This window comes from Rhinatrema bivittatum, chromosome 2 (genome assembly GCF_901001135.1).
Source record: "Rhinatrema bivittatum chromosome 2, aRhiBiv1.1, whole genome shotgun sequence".
NCBI lineage: Eukaryota > Metazoa > Chordata > Amphibia > Gymnophiona > Rhinatrematidae > Rhinatrema > Rhinatrema bivittatum.
The window spans coordinates 394,087,676-394,108,982 of NC_042616.1; the positions used below are offsets into that span (position 1 = coordinate 394,087,676).

The 21,307-nt window shown below is 45.6% G+C and overlaps 1 protein-coding gene across 1 annotated transcript in view; it reads left to right on the forward strand.

Annotated features, from left to right (window-relative positions):
- Positions 1-107: 107 nt before the first annotated feature.
- The window catches only part of ANKRD33B (ankyrin repeat domain 33B), a 110,461-nt gene continuing 89,261 nt past the window's right edge, over positions 108-21,307 (forward strand). Inside the window, exon 1 of the mRNA XM_029590039.1 lies at positions 108-739. Coding sequence (XP_029445899.1) covers positions 320-739 — 420 coding nt within the window. The 5' untranslated portion in view covers positions 108-319. The remainder of the gene's footprint in view (positions 740-21,307) is intronic.

Below are 21,307 nucleotides of genomic sequence, written 5' to 3' on the forward strand. Positions count from 1 at the left end.
AGAGTAACAGAAAAAAAAATTCCCCTGTTATGTTACTGAAATCAAATCCTAAATAGCAGAGTAAAACCACACTGTTAACTTTGTCTTAGGAAGATGTACAACCAGAGCCTGGGCTTGTTCTAGGAGAGTGGGGCAAGTGCTGTGGGTCTCACTGTGCCGCTTTTGGCATCTGTAGAAAACAGTAAAGCAGCAGCCATCCTCCAGAGAGGTGGGAAGGAGCCCCATGCGTGCCGTCCAGGAGCAGAGAGGTCGGGCCAGGGGTGGAGGAGAGAGGAGCTTGAGGAGCGATCAGGCCCCTGCCTCGGGCTAAGCCAAACCCATGGTACTGTTGTCTGGTTCCCAGGCAGGGAAGGGGGGTGGCCAACCACAGCAGCAGGAGGAGGAAGAGGCAGGACGGGATCTGCCCTGGGGGGGATCTGGGGACCCCCTGCCCCAGCTGCTGGCGGCCGTGTCCTGGCCGGCGCTGGAGGAGGAGGACTATGAGGAGCTGTCGGATTTTTCAGACCTGCCAGACACCCGCAGCATTGCCTCGGACGACTCTTTCTACCCCCCGGATGTGGAGTGCTGGGGCGCAGCAGGGCAGCAGGAGGGGGAGAAGGAGAGCAGCAGCGAACAGAGCACCCCTGAGCCCCTTTCGTTCTTCTGCGCCTGCTGCAGCAACAACGTGGTGGTACTGCGAGCTCTGCTCTGCCAGGGGGTCACTGCCCAGGAGGCGTGCGAGACAGACAAGAACCAGAGGGTGAGTGAATGAGGCCCACCCAGCACTGTTATGTGTTGCACCGCTTTGCTTCACCTCCTTTAGTCACTGGCAATATGGAGAGTACTAGCGCTATTGTTTTATTCCATAACTCCCAACCAACGCCAGCCAAATGCTCCAAGAATTGTGGGCTAGGTTTCTTATTATTTGTACAGAGAAATACCTGTGCCTATATTTGGCATATGGTTATAGACACATATATAGGGGCGAAAAAAAGTTACGTTTCAAACTCATGTTCATTTAACCCCTTTTTGTGTTTACTATTAGAGCTGCTTCTTCCTATTTTGATTATTGCTGCTATTCTTATTTTCTTGTATGGCGATTGCCATCTGTGTGGCACTGCTCCAGGTTAAACATCCCTAAATCAGTGTGAGCACTGGATGAATGATTAAGGCACATGGTGCCGATGCACTGGGGTGAGGGGCCAGTTTCTATCTCCAAGGAGTTTGCAAGCCAAGCGGGAGGGGCTAAGACAGCGGTTCTCAACGTGTGTGTCACAAAGAGTATGGAGGTGTTTTCGTTGTCCTCTGCCGGGCCCAGCGGGATACTTACACCCTTTTCCTGCTCCACCGAGGCCTACAGCAGGACACAGCCAATTCCTTCTCCACAGTGGCACTGCCGCCCCATTTCCGTCTCCCCCTTTTCCCTGTCCCCTGCTCTGCGATAGTGGTGAGACTATGGGGGGGGGGGGGGGGGATGGAATTCAAACTGTACTTGCAGAAAGGCCCAAGAAATACACAAACCTAGAAAATAAGCACGGGGCCTGTCTTCAGGTGACAGCACACAGGACCTGAAGCAACTTTGCCCCTTACATTGATTTCCTAAGTAAGAGGAAGTCCATGTGACAGAAAGGGGTGGGGTTGCTTCATGGCCTGAACACCCTGGCTGCAGATAGGTCCTGTGCTTACTTTTGTATTTTTTTTGTGATTTTTTTTTTGTCTGCAATTTGACTCCTACCCCTTCCCCCTATAGTCTTAGGGTCGTCCGTCCCCCCACCAGGATCAGTTGAGCCAAGTCCATTGAAGGAGGAGAAACTCGGATGGATGGTGCTATGATGAGAAGATGCTGAGCCCGGGGAGATGCTGGTCTGGGATTTGGGGGAGAGACTGAGGGGAGATGTTGGGCTATGTTTGGGGGAGATTGAGTGAAGGGAAATGCTGGGCTAGGGGAAAAGTCAATGTCAGAGGTAGATGAAAATAGGAAGAAAGAGATGAAACAGAAAATGCACAGGAAAATTTAGAGAAAGAGTTAGAAGATAAACAAAAGGAAAGCAGAGATCAAAACACTGGGACCAACATGACTGAAAAAATAAAATGTCCAAACAAGCTAAGTAGAAAAAAAGCATTTTATTTTTTCTTTAGTAATTGAAATGTGTCAGCTTTGGCAATGAACATCTCTTATATCTTTGTATACTTTGCTCAGTACAGGAGAAAATGCACCTTTGTGCTTCTCCAGCATGGCACTGCATGTACAGTCTGGTTTCCTGAGAAGTCTCATTTCATTTTTTGTGGTCACTTATTTTGCATTTAGTGAGTTTGTGTTCTTTGTGTGTATGACAGAGGGGAGGGATTATGCCAGCTTGAAGTTTCTGTGTAGAGATCTATAGCAGTCCAGCTTGTTCTGTTTTCCTCATAGAAGGTGTATTCGTATTCTCGGCCTGGTGTAATATTTGCACCGCTGCCTTTTCAAAGGTAGGGCTGTTAATATGTGAATCCTGGGAGTCAGTGCTGTTTAGGTATGGCAAGATTTCTATGTATGTGCTGGAGTGATTTTTCCAGGGTTTTATATTTCATAACATGCCTGGCAGTGGAGGGAGCTTGTCTTGTAATTACTGAGGTGACACCAGAATCTGAATATATTGTTTTGATGATAAATTGTAAGAGGAGACATCCTAGCTCTCCTCTGTTTAGACTCCAGACTTCACTCTCATGCAGAGGAACTGGTTGAATGATGCTATCAAATAATTGTAATGGAAGTTTTACTGAGTGGTTGAAACTGATCCTAGGTTTCTTTGCACTGAAGACCCTCAGGAAGTTTTCTTGTAAAATCTTTTATAGCCAATTCAATAAATGAAGATTAAAACTTTGTGAAAAAATAAATAAAATATGCTAAGTAATTTCAATAATAGCTTGCAAAAAATGCAGTTAAGAGTACTTTATCGTTCTCTTGCATCATTTTTAGCAATAATAAAAATATTTAGGATTTTTTTTTTCAGTAAAGCTGCAGATTGTAATGTGCAGTGTATCATGCACATAGGTATTGCTTGTCAAGTGTTGTGATGGTGAAAAAAAAAGGTTGAGAATCACTGGGCTAACAGATGGAAAGGTGGGGGCAGTTTTGGGAGGGCTGTTGTAGGACATCCTCGGTAGGTGAAGGGTTATATGGAAAACAGTGGGCGAGATGCTGACCAGGCCAAATCTCCCCCACTGCTATGTATCCCATTACATTAGGTTTTTAGAACACAGAGACAGGTGGCACCTTGCAGACTAACAGAGACAGACTAACAGATTTAGTGAGGCATTAGCTTTAGAGGACAGGAGTTCATGTCCTCAGCTGCATCTGATGGAGCGGACTCTTGTCCTCAAAAGCTAATGCCTCAACAAATCTGTATGTCTATAAGGTGCCACCTGCTTCTGCATTGTTTTAGCTACAAGAGTCTAACACGGGTACACTTTTAGAAGTTTAATTACATTTTTAGCTGGTTAAAGGTAAATAAAAAATGGCAGAACACATAATTAAACATACTGTCACTGTGAGAGAACTACAAAATGCCTTTATCCACAAATGGAAGCAGAGAGCAGCAGTTTTGTATCCTAATAAAAAGGATTGCTGGCTTCTACTTAAATTCCCTTGCCTATCCTTTTAGCTAGGTTGAAATGCTTCTCCTGTGTATGGATACTAGTGAGAAATAACCTTTTCATTTTGCAAAATTTCATAAACAGAATGCAAAACTCACATGTTGTCAAACTGTTCAATATCAGGTTTAATAGGAGAATTTCCATATAATAGGCAGCAGAGATCAAAATTTGCCACTTCTGTACCATTTTGCTGTTAAAAAAAAAAAAAAAGGGGATGAGGTAGATTCAAGTGCAGTGAAATGTTAAATGCTCCAGACATGTTACTGAAAGAATGAAATCTAAAATACAACAAGAAATACAATCGAGTATTTCAATAACTTTTAAGATATATGCTGATGATGATCAGCTTTTGTTTCCAGTGTTTAGCTGTTTGACTGTTACAGTTTTGTACCCTGATCAGACTTTGTCTACTGTGAAACGATGGCTGAATGGAAATGGTCTCTTGCTGAACATAGGGAAGACAGACTGTTGTATTCAGCGGGGCAGGCCTGTGGACCCACTGCCCTTACTTCTAGCCTCAAGACAGCTTTGAAGCTTCCAGACACAAGGGCAGGGCTCCCGAAACAGCACGTGGTAGGCCGCCATGCTTTGACCGGCTCCAGTGTGTTGCAGAAGAGATGCCGCCGAAGCCAACAATGGCCGCCTCTAGGCACACGCATCCCGATCTGCCTCCACTTAAAGGGCCCATGGTTGGAAATCCCCTGTGGCACCCTCAGATGACATCAGGAGCTTTGGGCTATAAAAAAAAAAAATTTCCCTTGCAATCCTCGCCTTGGCATAAGTTGACTACCTTTGGTAGAGCTAGTTGCCTCAGCATGTTCCTGGTCTTCGTTTTTGTGTTTCTGGTCTTCATTCCTGTGATCCTGGTCATTGTCTGGGAAGTCCCTGGTTTTTTCTGAGTTCTTCACCTTTGTCCTGGGGTCAGTCTTCAGTTTTTCATCTTCATCCCGTGCTGAGTCTTCAGTTTTTCAGTGTCTTCTCCTACCTGTGTGTTCTGTTTTCCGTCACCCCGCCTGTCTATTCTTCCCATCTTCTCTCGGATGGATCTCTGTGTTTGACTTTGGCCCTCTTGACATTTGACTATGATTGAACTCTGCCTGTCACTGACCACTGCCTGACTTTTGACCATGTCAGAACGCTGCCTGCCTTGACCACTGCTTGTCTCCGACTATGCCCATACCTATCCTGCCTCGGACCCTGGCCTGTGACTCATCTGTCTCCATAGACTTCCACCTCGTCAACAGAAGCCCATGCCTAAGTCCTGCTGGCCTTGGCACCAGAGGGCTCAACCTAAGAGGAACGAGGACTGGTATAGGTGAAGCTCCAGTGTGGCCTCTGCCACACTGGAGCTTCCTGAAGGTTGCACCAACTCCACTTCAGTCCAAGGACCCATGCCCAAAACAGATTGTTGAGGTCATGGATTTGCCAGATGCCACCATTCTCCAGGCCATTCCGGGCCTCACTCACAGGCTCCAAGAATAGCAGCAGTTTCTGGAACTCCTGGCAGTCTCCATGGAGTGACTCACCACTCGCCTGGATGCAGCTTCAGATTTGGCTGCACCTGTACACCCATCAGCTGTACCGCTCATATCTGTGGCACCAATTCACCCCATTCCACATCTAACAGCTCCTCCCCAGTATGCTGGGCATGCAAAACAGTGCCATGGGTTTTTAAACCAATGCTTCATGCACTTCACCCTCCAGGCAATGCTCTTTCCTGATAACATGGTAAAGACAACCTTCATTCTTTCTCTCCTCGATGACAAGACCCTAGCCTGAGCCTCTCCGCTATGGGAACATGCGGATCTGCTCCTTCAGAACCTGCAGCGCTTTGTCTCTGCCTTCACAAGAGTCTTTGAGCCCGGCCGGCTGTCCACCATGGGCTTTGACCTCCTGCATCTGTGCCAGGGCACCCAGACTCTAGCAGAGTATACCATAGAGTTTCAGACCCTAGCAACTGAACTTAACTGGAGGGAGGATTGTCGCCATAGAATTTTCCTGGAGGGCCTGTCCTCCAGGATTAAGGATGAACTGGCAGCCCATAAAATCCCGGAGTCTCTGGAGGGGTTCATTGACCTGGCAGGGAGGATTGGCCATCGTCTCCTACAATGGACCAGGGAGGTCTGCCCTCCTCACAGCACAATTATGCTGGCTCCTCATTTCCAGCAATAGCTGTCACCCCCAGGTCCTGTTCCATCCTCCTCAGTGTACACTGATGAACCCATGTGGCTTGGCCATAGCTGCCTTGCACCCGAGGAGATATTCCGCAGATGCCAGCTAGGCCTGTGTTTCTAATGTGCAGGCATAGGGCACCTGCTCATGCAATGTTTAGTCAAGCCAGGAAACTTCTGAGCCTAGGATCTCCTGCTTCTCAATTGACTCTTCCAGTGACAATTACTGTGGACAACCAGCATTTCTCCACCCGAGCGCTGGTGGACTCCGGTGCTGGGGGGAAACTTCCTGATGAATTAGTAAACTATCTACGGATTCCCACCATTCAGAAGAAGTCCCTTCTAATTATCTCATCCATCTATGGGGATCCTTTGCCTGGCCACATCACCGTTGCCACCACGCCATTGACTGTATGCACCAGCCTGCTAGACAAGGAACTGGTTCTTTCACGTCATTGCCTGAACTGTCCATCCAATTATGCTGGGGCTTCCCTAGCTCCAGCAGCACTCCTCACAATTTGACTGGGCCACATTGCAACTCACCCGCTGGAGTCAGCACTGCCAAGATTCGTGCCTGAAACTTGTAGAACTCCCACTCCACTTATCCTTGGCTGCTACCCTTCCTCTGCAATACAACTTCCAGGATATGTTCTACAAAAAGAGGGCTGAGACCTACTGCCCTATAGGAAGTATGACTACGGTATCGAGTTGCTACTTCGTAGGGTAGGGTCAACCCCTTGTCTCTCCCTGAGATCACAGCAATGTCGGACTACATCCGGGAAAACCTAGAGCAGGGCTTCATTCGTCAGTCCTCATCCCCGGCGGGAGCTGGCTTCTTCTTTGTGACCAAGAAGAATGGGTTGCTCAGGCCCTGTATCAACCACCATGCATTGAACGCCATGACCAGGAAAGATCAATATCTCTGAACTCTTTGACCAGCTCCAAGGAGCTAGGAGTTTTGCAAAATTAGACCTCAGAGGAGCCTACAATTTGATTCAGATTAAACCTGATGATGAGTGGAAGACAGTGTTCAACACTAGGGATGGACATTATGAGTACTTAGTAATGTCCTTAGGGCTATATAACGCCTCGGCTGTCTTCCAAAAAATGATGAATGAGATTTTCCAGGATCTACACTAAGTTGTCATATACCTCAATGACATTCTCATAATCTCGAAGGACCTCCGCTCCCACCGTCATGATGTGCGTCTGGTTCTATAACATCTGCAAGAAAACAACCTCTTTGCTAAATTTGAGAAGTGCCTGTTTAAAAGGAGAGGCTACCCTTTATGGGGTATATCGAACACAGGGAGGGATTCCATATGGACCTCGAAAAAGTTAAGAGCATCAACAATTGGTCCCATCCAGTATGGCTGAGTGCCCTACAAAGGTTTCTTGGCTTTGCCAACTATTATTGCCACTTCATTGTGAATTACTCGACTCTGGTGCCACCATGCACTGCCCTCATGTGCAAGGGAGGCTATTACAAAAGATTTGTCCCCTGATGTCATAGTGACCTTTCAAGAACTTAAGGAAGCCTTCTTAAGGAAATTCTATCTTCGCCACCTGGACCATTCATCCTGGAAGTAGATGCCTCTACTGTGGGCGTTGGGGCTATGCTAAGCCAGTATTCGACAAATGGGGTCCTCCAACCCTGTTCATTCTTCTCAAAAAAAATTTTCGCCAGCAGAGCTCAACTACGGCATCAATGACAGAGAACTTCTGGTGATCAAGCTAATGCTAGAAGAGGGGCACCATCGACTAGAAGGTGCTGAGCATCGTATCATTATATGTACGGATCACAAAAATATGAAACACCTTCACCATGCCTAGCGACTAAATGCACAACAGGCTCGATGATCTCTGTTCTTTGCACGTTTTGATTTTGAACTGAGGAATCATCCAGCCAGCAAAATTATCTGGGCAGATGCCCTCTCATGCTTCTTCCAAGCAGAGGACATTCAGACATATCATCAACTCAGCCAGGATTCTCATAGCTGCCTCCATGACCGTCCCTGCAGGGAAGTCGGTCATTCCTATCTGACTCCATGAAAAGGTATTGAAATGATCCCACGACTCCAGTGTCGCAGGTCACCCTAGATGGGCCCAAATCCTTACAATACTTCAACAGAACTATTGGTGGCCTCAGATGAAGCAAGATGTTAAGGCCTATGTGGATTCTTTCCCTACCTGTACTCAACAGAAAGCTATGTCGGACCGATCCTGAGGCTGTTACAGCCATTGCCAGCCCCCATGGAACCCTGGACCCACTTATCCACTGATTTTATTATGGACCTCCTGCGTTCAAACAACGCCATCATAATTTGGGTGGTTATCAATTGCTTCTGAAAAAGGAATGACTTTGTACCACTCCCATGGTTCCCTTCTGCTATGGAGCTAGCACAACTGTTTACTCTTCATAGGTTCCACTTGGATGGCCTGCCCAAGCACATCTTGTCTGACTGGGGAGTACAGTTTATGGTGAAATATTGGCGTTCATTATGTAAATAGTTCGATATTACCCTGGACTTCATGACAGCATACTACCCACAGGGAAACAGACAGTCTGAATGCACTAAATTAATACTTAAAACCTTCCTCTGGGCCCTCGCCAATGAGTGCCAGGATAATTGGGCTTCTCTGCTACCCTGGACAGAGTTCTCACATATCTCCCATGTCTGTGCTGTTACCTGCTCGTCACCCTTTCAATTGGTTTATGGGAAGCAACCCCTACTGCCGCTGCCACACCCCATGATGGTACCTCTCCAGTGGCCCAATTGTTAGCTCAGGAACTCCAGAACCTCTGGTCATGCACCAACTTACTTATTGAAAAGGTCGCAGAGAAGGCCAAGAAAAACACGGACGCGCACAGGAGACCCGCTCTGCAGTTTAAGGCAGGTGAAAAGGTCTGGCTGAGCTCCCTGAGAGTGCCTTCTATGCGTCGTGCCCCACGATACATCTGACCTTTTATCATCATCTGCCAAATCGGATCCATAACCAGCAGCTCAAATTACCTCCCACCTTGGGCATACATAATGTTTTCCAAGTCTCATTATTAAAACCACTGATACTTACTTGCCCCACCAGGGCACCACCCAAACCTCAGTAGGTGACTAGTAAAAACAGCATGATCTAAGAAGTTGAAGAGATTCTTGGCTCATGGCATAGAAGGGCAACCAAAATGATAAAGGAGATGGAACAGCTCCCCTATGAGGAAAGGCTGAAGAGGTTAGGGCTGTTCAGCTTGGAGAAGAGACGGCTGAGGAGGGATATGATAGAGGTCTTTAAGATCATGAGAGGTCTTGAATGAGTAGATGTGAATTGGTTATTTACAATTTCGAATAATAGAAGGACTAGGGGCATTCCATGAAGTTAGCAAGTAACACATTTAAGACTAATCGGAGAAAATTCTTTTTCACTCAACGCACAATAAAGCTCTGGAATTTGTTGTCAGAGGATGTGGTTAGTGCAGTTAGTGTAGCTGGGTTCAAAAAAGGTTTGGATACGTTCTTGGAGGAGAAGTCCATTAACGGCTATTAAACAAATTTACTTAGGGAATAGCCACTGCTATTAATTGCATCAGTGGCATGGGATCTTCTTAGTGTTTGGGTAATTGCCAGGTTCTTGTGGCCTGGTTTGGCCTCTGTTGGAAACAGGATGCTGGGCTTGATGGACCCTTGGTCTGACCCAGCATGGCAATTTCTTATGTTCTTAAGCAAGAAATGGGAATACCTCTTCTCCTGGAAGGGATATGGTCCCAAAGAAAATTCCTGGGAACCTGCATACAACATCCTGGACTCCAACCTCTTATGCGAATTTCATGCCATGTATCCCAAGAAGCCCAGGCTCTCAGGGAGGGGGGCTTAAGATGAGGGCTACTGTTACATTCAGTGTCCGTGGGGCAGACTTGTGGACCACTGCCTTTACTTCCAGCCCTGAGCCAGCTGTGAAGCTTCCTGACGCAAGGGCAGGCCTCCTGGAAGAGTACACGGCAGGCTGCCGCTCTTCAACCAGCTCTGAGGCGCTGCAGAAGATACACTGAGGAACCCAAAAATGGCCACCCCTAGGCGTGTACACACCCGATCTGCCTCCACTTAAAGGGCTTGTGGCAGGAAATCCCCCGCAGCACCCTCAGAAGACGTTAGGAGCTTCGGGCTATAAAAAGCCCATTTCTCTTGCCATCCTCGTCTCAGCAAAAAGGCGACTACGTTTGGTAGAGCTAGTTGCCTCAGCATGTTCCTAGTCTTAGTTCCTGTGTTTCTGGTCTTCGTTCCTGTGTTCCTGGTCATTGTCTGGGCAGTCTTTGGTCTTCTTTCTGAGTTCTTAACCTTCATCCTGTGGTCAGTCTTCAGTTTTTCAGTGTCTTCTCCTGCCCACCTGTGCTTTTCCTTGCCACCTTACCTGTCTATCCATCCCGTCTTCCCTCGGACAGATCTTTGTGTTTGACCGTGGCTTGCTTAACATTAGACTACAATTGAACTCCGACTGCCACTAACCACTGCCTGACTCTTGACTGCTTTGACCACTGCTTGTCTCTGACTACACCTGTACCTAGCCTGCCCCAGACCCTGACCTGTGACTTGCCCATTTCCATGGACTTCCACCTTGTTGACAAAGGCCCGCGTCTAAGTCCAGCCGTACCCAACATCTGAGGGCTCAACCTAAGGGAAACAAGAGCTTATATAGATGAAGTTCTGCCATAGCCAGCTCCACCAGCCAAGGGTGGAGCTGGCTCCTCCCTGCAGGTTGTCCTAACTCCACCTTGGTCAAAGGGTCCACGCTCACAACACAGATGCTCTCCTGATTTCACAGTCCCTGGTCCCCCCATTTAATTTCAGAAGGGGTTCCAGTTCCTCTTTTGGATTTGGTATGCAATTTAGGGATACAATTTGATGCTGCTTTAAATCTCAGGACTAGTTGAGAATGGGGGTAAGAATTGGGATTCTTAAATTGTAGAAATTACATTGCCTAAAATAGATTGTAGTTTGGAGGTATTTCAGAGTTATCCACACTCAATTATTGCAATGCTTTGTATAGGTTTTCTTCTAGGTCATTTTACAGCCCTACAGATGTTATTAAATGCTGCAGCAGGATTAGTATCTGGATGCTCTTTAAGAGACCATATTACACCGTTATTGCAATCACTGCATTGGCTCCTTCTGGAGCAGTGAATAAAATTTAAGATTCTTAGTGTTAACTTTTCGGATTATACATGAAGGTTACCCTACTAAACTGAAAAGTTTGCTTACATGGTACTGTCTACCCCAGGCGCCATTTTCTGGTAATTCTCAACAGCTGGTGGGGCCTAATATTAGAACTGTTCATTTGCAGGAAGCATGCAAACGTGTTTTCTCAAGAGGTGTCCCAGATCTATGGAATAGCCTTCTTCTATCACGATGGCAAGTTCAGGATTATAAAGTTTTTAGGAAACTTTTAAAATCCTATATATTTTGGGATGCTTTTAGGTTGAGTGAATGAAGACACTATAGATGAGTTTTAATGATTTTAAAGATTTCTAGTTGTATGTCTATTGTATTATCAATGTTATATGGTACAGTTGTAGTTTGTGTTTTTTTTTGGAATCTGCCTAGAACAAGTTTTGGCAGTAGGTAGAATAAAAGTTATTGTAAAAAATAAATAACATGTTTCATTTAATTTTTTTTATTTTATATTCTGCCTTTTTTGTGACTGGACAGCCACTTCAAAGCAAATTACATTCAGGTATTTCCCTGACCCCAGAGGGATTATAATCTAAACTAGTACCTGAAGTAATGGAGGGTAAAGTCTTCCTTTTTGTGCGCCTTCTTGCATTGCTGGGGAATAGCTAATACCTTCATTAACATGGGGATTTACATCTTCCCGCAGTAATCTTACAGTGGGTTTTAAGCTGTGTTTTGGTGGGGACTTTTTTCTGTACAAAAAAAACCCTGTTAAATATTAAGTTACAGTGGAAAAGTGCATACTGAAACACAGATTATAACCTGCACTAAGGTCAGCGAGCTTTGTTACATTGGCCCTTTTGTGTGTAAAAACTGCATTTCCAATGGCTCCTTTACTTACGAAGGTGTTTGACACTCCTAAACCCAAATAAAATTAGTGGGAATTTTTTTTCCAATTCAGTTTTCAAACCAGAAGAAATGATTCTTCCTTCATGTGTACTTGTCAGTGTGACCAGGACTTTTCTTTTCTGAAAAATCCATGTGGCTAGTTGGTCACATTTACTCAACATCCCTCGCTAATGGTAATGGGAGTGAATATATGAAACGAAAGTGGGATTTTTTTTTTTTTTTTTAGTAATATTGTTCCAGTTCAAGGGGGATTATGAGTAAGGGAAATCTTTGCAGTGGGGAAGACTTGTTAACTGTTCCTGAAGTCTCATGACTTGTAGTGTCAGGAAGTATGACTCATGGCAGGATGCCGTATTATTCAGACACTGGTTTCAAAGAGAAAAGGGTGGGCTGCTTCTAAGACTGGTCTACAAACCACTGCTGGCTAATGATCTGTAAAACTCCTAACGGCACACCCTAACGTTATGCCACAGTTTACATTTTTCTGAAACTGCACAAAATGAAGATTCGTAAAATGGATGTGATATCTCTCTCTAGCACGATCCTCTTACCCGCTGTGCCTCTCAGAACTTTTCAGGAATGATACAGGAATCGAACAGACTTTGCTGGGGAAAGAATGGTCACCCATCCTGGACCGCCTTATTTGCTTTAGTTTTAAAAAATGTAAATCACGACAGAAAGACTTTGTCAGTCATTGTTTTGACATGAGAAAAAGGTGGAGATTTCACCAACAGCAATGAAGCGGCCTCTCATTCTCTGTGAATCATGTGACTGAGCAATGAAAAGTCCAGTCACAAGTTACAGTTTCAGAAATGAAGCACAAGGACATTTAGAGCAGGTTTGCCTGCCACAACTTGCTCACATAAACTGCCCCCTTGAACTAGAGGAAAGGTAAAGTAAATTAGGACAAGTACCAATGGTTCTAGAATTGAAGAGCAAAAATACAATTTTGGGCCTGATGACCAAAGGGTAAATTTTCAAAACTTTCTGTGTGCATGAATGAGTATATATGTGTGTAAGTAGCATTTATTAGCATATTCTATATTTTATAAAAGTAAAAAATGCGCGCTTAGTTTCACTTTTGCGTGCATATATACTCAAGTAAAAAGGGGCGGTCTAAGTTAGGGCCAACATTTCCACATGCAAATTTCTATTTTAAAAGAGACCCACATAGATTGACTAACTTACTTGCATAATTTTACACCTGCTCATAAACATGATATTAAACGTGTTTTTTGTGTACTGGGGGTGGGGAGTTCAAGCTGAAGAACCAGGAGGGTCTTGATGACCTGGAGAAGGACTGGGCCAACTGGTGGATTATTTGGTAAAACTGACAATTTCCTTGATCTTTGCATGTTTTAAAGTACACCGATTTATGCACCTAAATCCCGATATATGTGTAGGCCCTCACCTCATGTGTTGTATGGTAATATATGCTGTGACCCTGTTAAATCTTTCTTGAACTAAGGTTAAATGGGGTGGACAATGATCTTATCCAGCATATATAAGTGATCCTCAGTTTGGACTGATGCTTGATGAGATCACTTTTACATGTTGCAATGTGTGAGAATTTTTAGCCAATCCTAAAAGCTAGTAATACAGCCCTACAAGGATTCTCAGCCAGTCAGGAGTGAGTTTCATCTGAGGTGGCTGGTTTCCTGTCTGTCCCAGAGGGAGGGGACAGAAAGAGCCACGGTGAGGATGGGTATGGAGTGCAGCTGCTGCCCAAGCAGTTGGGAGAGAGAGAAAGCTCAACAGGTTGAATCCTGAGACTGCAGTGTGTTTACTGAAATACCACTTTCTGTGGATTTCCATTGTCCAAGAGACTGAGCAGGCATGAAGCGTACACTGGAGAGTGCAGTAGGTTCCCCTGAAGGAAAAAACAGAGTTGAGCAAGCCAAGATGGGAACCAGCTGTTGGGATCCAGTTTCCAGAATTCATCCTATACAAGTGGAGAACCGAGAGTTGTGGCTTTCCCACAGAAAGCTAAGGTGTTAGTGTGTTAAGGAGTAAAGATATCAACATAAACTGCAATATAAAGTAAACCAGAACTATGAGCAGCAAAAAGGTGAGCTGAAGTGCCCCGCCTGGAGATCTCTAACTCTGTTTTGCAATTTTTTTCTGAACTGCATATATTCCATTTTTTTTCCTTGGGACTAAGAATATTTTAAGCTGCTCCATATCAAGAACTTTTAAGTAATAACAGATTCCATCATTTCAGGGGTTCAGTATTACCATAGTGTACATATGTGAAGTACATTTCTACTGTTATAATGTTTATTACATTCACAGGCCAATGCAATAAAATGTGCATTAAAAAAGCGCTCTGAAATTCAGCGGGCATGTGAGTAATGCACGCGAAACCACATTTCCCATGTGCCCGATGCAGAGGATAACTTTCAAACTCATCCAAGTTACTGGATTTGCACGTGTATGAGGACTCATGAAGATTTATCCTAAAGGCTCCGCGGTAAGGAAAGTACCAGCAGCGCTGTCTGACAAAGTTGCCCACTCTCTCCTTAAAAGCCTGCTCTGGAACTTCTTCTCTTCGCCCCAGCAATGGGTCGACTACAGATCCTCTGTAGTGTGAGTTGCTGCATTCCTGTGCCTGATCCTTGCCTCGTGTCTCCAGTTCCTGCCCGCCTCATCCCTCCAAGCCCAGCCTGCTTTGTCCTCCCCGTCCTGGTGTCCTCATCCTTTCAGGGTCCTCCTCGCCTGCCCTTGTGCTGACTATCGGATCTGACCAGAGCCTTAAACCCGACCATTCTCGCCTGCCTCTGACATCAGTCTGGACCTCAACCATCCTCATCTTCTGCCTACCTCTGACCCTGGTTATGACGGGGACTTCTTTCATTGCTACCTTCCACATGACTATCGACTAAGACCTGCTGGCCCATGGAACCCGAGGGCTCAACCTAAGGGGAAAGGCGCTGGTATCGGTGAAGCCCTAGACAAGTCCTGCATCAGCCCAGTCCCACAAGTTGTCAGAGAGGCCCTACAAGGCCTTCCCTGTAAGCTGTCAACCTCCCCACAGCAACAAGGGTTCATAAAAATTACACCTGATTTATATGAGGAAGTAGGTAATTTTAAAATGTGCATACATACTTGAACTCACCAGTTTTCCAATACCTCTGCCAGTTCACCCAGTCCGTCTCCAGTACACCGAGATCTTCCTAGTACTTCACCCTAGTTCACTCAGAATTCCCTTTCAAAAATAACAGACAACAAGCGAGTCTGAGATCAATTGCACTAGTTAATTAGCAGATTGCAAAATTGCATGAATAAGTTGCTTAATGGATTAGAATAAATCTCTTACAAAGAACAGCAATTTCTGCACTTACCTCTTGGCCTCATTTCAGAATGCCCCTATACTGACCCTTTTTTGTGCAGGAAAATGAGTTTGCAAAACCAAAAATATGCACATACTTTTGATTAATACAAAATAACATAAAAAAGAGAATACAGGCTAGTTACATGTATATATGCTAATTATCTGTATGTAACCCCTTTGAAAATTCACTCCTAAGTGCATAGCTAAGACAATGGGATGTTAGTGGCAGAAAAGGACTTAAATCCAAGTCTTTTGGGTCGCAGTCTAGTAATCTAACTACTAGGCCACCTAAATAGAGATTGAGATAGTCTGAATGTTTTTGTGTAGTTTTTACAGTTTAATAAATAAAAGGTTTGTCTCAGCTGCCAGTTCCAGGTGATTGTGTTTGCCAGGTAAAAGCTTGTAGCGTTTCCAAGCTTAAATGGCAGTTGAAAGACAAAAGAATTATTAAAATGTATTTAAAGCTTTTTTCAAATTCCATTTTCTAATATTTCCATTAGAAGAAGATTCTGTTATGAGCTATTGCCTTGATTTTGTTTTACTGTAGGTGATCCTGTGTCCAACTAGAGAAACATAGCTGGCTACAAAGAAAAATATTTAGGGACAGAAAAATCCTTTACAAAAACTAAAGAAATTTCTCATCGAGAGTTTGGGTTTACTTTGGGAAACTGTAGTATCAGACGCAGAACCTGTACTATGCACTTTGTTATAGAATATGGAGAAATCCATCTGGGATTTTTAGCATATTGTTTAAGGGGGTATGAGTGGGGAATGGGGCACATATCAGAGTATCAACCGGTTGGATTTAAGCTCTTTGCACTTGAGCATCTTGGTGAGGAAAACCTCAGCTAGTAAATTGATAAGGATAAGTTTTATATGGATGGTGGTGCTTGTCCATTTTGTATTTACTCAACTTTCAAATGGTTCAGCTGTTCAAGTAGTAATCACAGAGCTTTCAGATGGCACATGCCCATCTCTTCTAGATAGTATCCATGAGTGTAGAATGGGCGTGCCCTTAGAATGCTTAACAAGGCAGACTGACATTCGGTTTCAGTTTTAGTATCTGCTATGGGAATTGCCCAAGTGAGATGAACTGGCAACATTGCTTGAATAATGATTAGATTCTCTTACAAGAATTACTCTATCCATAAAAGGCCCCCTTTCCCCCATGCGTTTCTGCTGTGAAACAGAAAACGTGTGAGTAAGAAGGAGATGGGGGGTTAGAGGGACAGACAGCACCGCACATGCTCTGAGTCCCCGCAGCCCATACTATAGTGTTGCACGCTGTTTTTCCTGCCGAGATAGCTGAGAAGCCGGCAACATGGAGAGCGGTGTCACATGCCTGTCAGGCTAATCGCCCACATGGGAGTTGAGAGTTTGAAATGGCTAAGCAGAGAGAGAAGACAAAGTGGAGATAGAAACAAGAGAAGGAGTAGACTGCAAAGGGAAGAAACATGAATGGAAGAAGATGGGATGGAGAAGAGAATAAAGATTGAAAAAGTGTGGGGGGGGGGTGGTAGAATGAGTAGAGGAGAGATGGGGAGGGCAGAAATAGTTGGGAGAGGAGAGTGGTAGCAAGACATGGGAGCAGGAGGCGAGAGATGCGGAGGAGGTTGGCAGAAAGGGAGAAGGGGGATGGAAGACAAGAGATGAAAGAAGAAATGTGAAGATGAGAAAGATGGGGAGAGAGAAGGTGAGAGGAGGGAGAGAGTTTGAGGACGGGATTGGGTGGGAAAGCCTGTGTCTCAGTTACCCTCAGTGGTGTGCAGTCAGGGCTTTCAAGGGATTCAGTGAATCCCCAGCCCATAGGCATTGCTATGGGGTGGCAAGGGCAACCCAAATTTTATATATCAGATTGAGCAGGGATAAAACAAACCCCCTGCCCAATCCGATCAGTGGCGACACACTTCCGTAACTTTCCACCCCCTCCTCCCTCAAAGCTGGCAGGCAGGAGTCACTTTTAACCGAATGTCATCTCCTGCTGTTGCAGGACCAGTGTTGAGCTCTTACTGTGAGATTGGCCCCGCAGCAGCAGGAGATAACATTCGGTTAAAAGTGACTCCTGATGCCACCCACCCCACAACCTAGCAAGCCACCATGAAGCCTATCCTGCAGTGGCCGAACAGAGAGGGACCTGATGGCCACCAGCTGACCCCGTCCCACTGGCAGCTGAAGATTGAGAGATTCAGCAGGCTAAGAGCAGACCCCATCCCACTTATGGCTGAAGAAGTGGCCCATGCCATGAGATCCTGTGAGTGTGCCAATGTGTGGGAACATGAGAGAGTGAGAGCATGTTTGTGTATATAGGAACCTGAGAAAATGCAAACCTGAAAGTGTGTGTGCGGATGAGAGGCTGTGTGTGTATGTGTGTGTGGTTGAGCATGCGTATGAGAGACAGAAAGGGGTGTGTGACATCCTATTTATGTGTGAGGGAGAGACAAGGAGTGTGTGAGATCCTGTGAGTGTGAGTGTGAGGGAGATAGAGCCTGTGTGTGCATAAGTCTGTGTATGTGAGACAGAAAAAGCAGGGGTGAGACAGAAAAAGTGGGGGTGTGTATGAGAGTCTGTGTGTGTATGTGTGAGAGAGAGAAAGGATAATGTTTGTGCACCCCCCTCCTCCAATCTACAACAATCTCAGGGTGGCTGGAAATCCAAAAATCCCATGCACATTGTCAAAGGGAAATCCCTGTGGAGCTTCCCTGTGAAAATTTGGGACCAGCGTGGAATGTGGGCGCTTTTATACCTGCAATTTTGGAGCAGGCGATCCAGGGATCGCGGGCCCCATGAGCGCCCTTTGATGACGGAGGTGAGCGATTCGCCTGATCCGTTACAGGCAGCCCTAATGTGTGGTGTTGCTGCCGAGGCATTCCCTACCCAGCCTGTGCGTTGAGGCGCTGCAGTTCCTTTTCTTATGTCTTCTGTGCGTTTGGGCTTCCCGCCTCTTTTCCCGCCCTGCCTCCCTCCCCGTGGCACCCTCCCGACGCCCCCCTGGTGATCCAGCGGAGGGCCCGGGAGCGATCTGCTGCTCCCAGGCCCTCGGCTGCCACTAACCAAAATGGCGCCGGTGCCCTTTAGCCACTACCATGTGACAGGGACCAACCAATGGCACCGGTAGCCCCTGTCACATGGTAGGGGCTGAAGGTTACCAGCACCATTTTGATTAGTGGCAGCCAAGGCCCTGGGAGTGGCAGATTGCTCCCGGGCTCCCACTGGACCACCAGGTGAGTTTTCTTTTGGGGGGGGGGGTTGGGAAGGTGGGGGAGGAGTCAGGGCTGCGACCGGGGTCAGGGTGGGGGCCGCACAAGGCTGAAATTGCCTAGGGCGCCCAATCCCCTTGCACCGGCCCTGCCTGGAACTAGACAAGATACAGTTAAGACAAGGCAAGGACAGGACTCTGGTTCAGGCAGGACTAAACAGGATACTGGAACAGATAAGAAAGACCAACAAGGTGGACTAGGGGAGGAGTAGACAAGGCAGACAAGGGCAACTGAACAAAGAACACAGAAGCCCGAAGGCAGCATGGTTTGGAACAGACAGAATAGGCCCCAAGGCAGGGTACAAGAGAGAATAGGCCAGAGGCTTCAAGACAGGGAACACGGCAAGATAGGCTCGAGGGCCTCATGACAAGGCAAGAGACTAGAAATCCCAAAGGCTACATGGTTAAGTAAGAAGGCCTGTAGGCCACAAGACAAGGCAAGAACAAGGGTCAGGTCATGGAGCCAGAAACGACACCATGGGAAGACAAGGAAATTTCTGGCAAGGCAGGGTTACATAAGGCTGGGACTTGGGCTTGGCAAGGGCAGTGAGGAGGAACTTGACAAGACTAGAGATGAGTCATACCAAGGACCTTTGCTGGTGGGAAGGTGTCATGAAGGTAGGATAAGGCTGTGTAGCAGGTGAAATCCTAACAACGTGCAGTCATAAAGCACATGTATATTTAGCTACTGGCAAGTCACTCAACAGGCTGGAATTTCTGATCACTAGTGTAAGCTGGCGACCATTCATTTCATGCTTTGCTGTGCAATATTGCTATACTATTTACAATACAGGGATAATTTAGTCTTTAAAAGGCTCCTAATTGACCTTTTTCCATTCTCCCACAGCCTGTACCTCAACACAATCAGGCCAATACTGTACAGTGTGCTCGCTGAACGCACTGTTTAACACACGGTTGGACACACGTCTACTATCCCTTATACTGTAAAGGGTTTAGTGCCTTGAAAATGCGTGTCTAACACCCCCTCCTCCCAAAACTAATTGCACTCATCACATGCAAATGCATGTTGATGAGGCTATTAGTTATGCTCCTGGGATACCAAAAAAAAAAAAAAATGTGCGGCCCAAAAAAGTGTACAGAAAAGCAGAAAATACTGCTTTTCAGTACACCTCCAACTTAATATCCTAGTGATATTAAGTCGGAGGAACCAAAAATGAAAATAAATAAATAAATATATAAAATGCCAGCCGGTCAGGTTAGGAAAACGGGTACTCAATTTTACCAGCATCCGTTTCCCTAACCTATGGCTGTCAGCGGGCTTGGAAAACCGACACTCGTAAAATTGAGCATCCGTTTCCTGAACCAGCTGAGAGCCACTTCTCCTGGGTTTCTGCTGCCAAGGAGGTGCTAGGGACGCACTATTGTCCCTAGCTCCTCCTTTTTAGTGTGACCCCTCATTTAAATACAAGATCGCGCACCCAGGAGAAGTGGCTGGGCGCGCGTTGGGAGAGCGGGCGCTGAACACGAAGCGCCCATTTCCCTGCACTTCTTATTGTATCGGCCTGATCGTGCCTCAGTAGACTAAATACACACATGCAATTTCACTCTTAGCTATGATTGTCTCTTTACATACATCTCCCTTGCTGTATTAGATTGTTTTTGTTTTTTTTTTCACAAAATGCACCATGGTAAAGAAAGCATGTTCCAAATTAGGATAGGCAATTCTGGACCAGATAGGTTTTCAGGATGTCCTTAATAAATATGCATGAGACAGATTTGCATACAGTTGTAGTGTGCACGCAAATCTGTCTCATGCATATTCATTAAGAATATCTGGGACACTTGACTGGTTGGTGGCCCTCAGGCACTGGAGTTTACCACCCCTGCTCTAACATCTTTAATTTTGTCATGAACCTGCTATGTATTTCCAGGTGTCCTTTTCATTTTGCTTTAGCCTCTTCTTTAGCCTCTTCTGTAAGCAGAAACTGGTAATTTTCCATTGAAGGTGGCAGCATAAGACGAGTCCTCTGTAGAGACTTCACAATTGCCTATTGGAAGTGACATTAACTATAGACAAAAAATGTACAGAGGCGGCAGATATTGTCATCTATGGTCATCATGTATGCAGTTCATTTTTCTTTTTTTTGATGGGCAGTTTGCACCTGCTTCTTTGAGATTTTAGTCCAGTCAGAACTGGCCTGTACTAGGGCTATGGTGTCATGAGCCTTCATTTGCAGCTACCTAAGGTTTCCCCTTATTTTTCATAGTCTTTTCCTCCCTGGGCTTAACCATTGCAGGGACGGTCTTTGGCAAAAAAAAAGCAATAGGCCGCAGCTTTCTCACTGTTATGCAATGACTGAGATTTCCTCCCCCACCCGAGGACTGTGAACATTGCCTCCATTCCTATTTACAGTTCAGTGAAAAACACCCAGAATGCATGTTCAGTTGGTACAGAATTGAAAATGTAGTTTAATAATCACACCAACTCCCTGCAACCCCCATTCTGCTTAACAGAAAAAGGAAGTATTTTATTTTTACCTTGCTGTTGTGGTTTTTCATTGCCCAGTCCATAATTGCTCGTTAATGAATTTGACATTCATTTTTACTGGTAGTGTGAAAAGAACCCCCCACTCCCCATCACAAGTAGCGGCGTATCATTGGCCCAGCGGATCAGGAAACAGCACAGTGGAGGTGACTTTGTGTGACTCGGTCTTGAAGGTGGAAGATGCTTTCAAGCTTCCCTTGCTGCAGGCAAGATTCTGCCTCTAAAGCACGCTGCTGCTTAATTCAGCAAGGGTTTATGCCCAAGTATTTTTATGTTAAAAAAGGAATGCTTTTTGTTTTGCACTCGTCTTATTGACCTTTAGCAGCATCATTATCTTTCCAGAGGTTTAATGCACGCGGG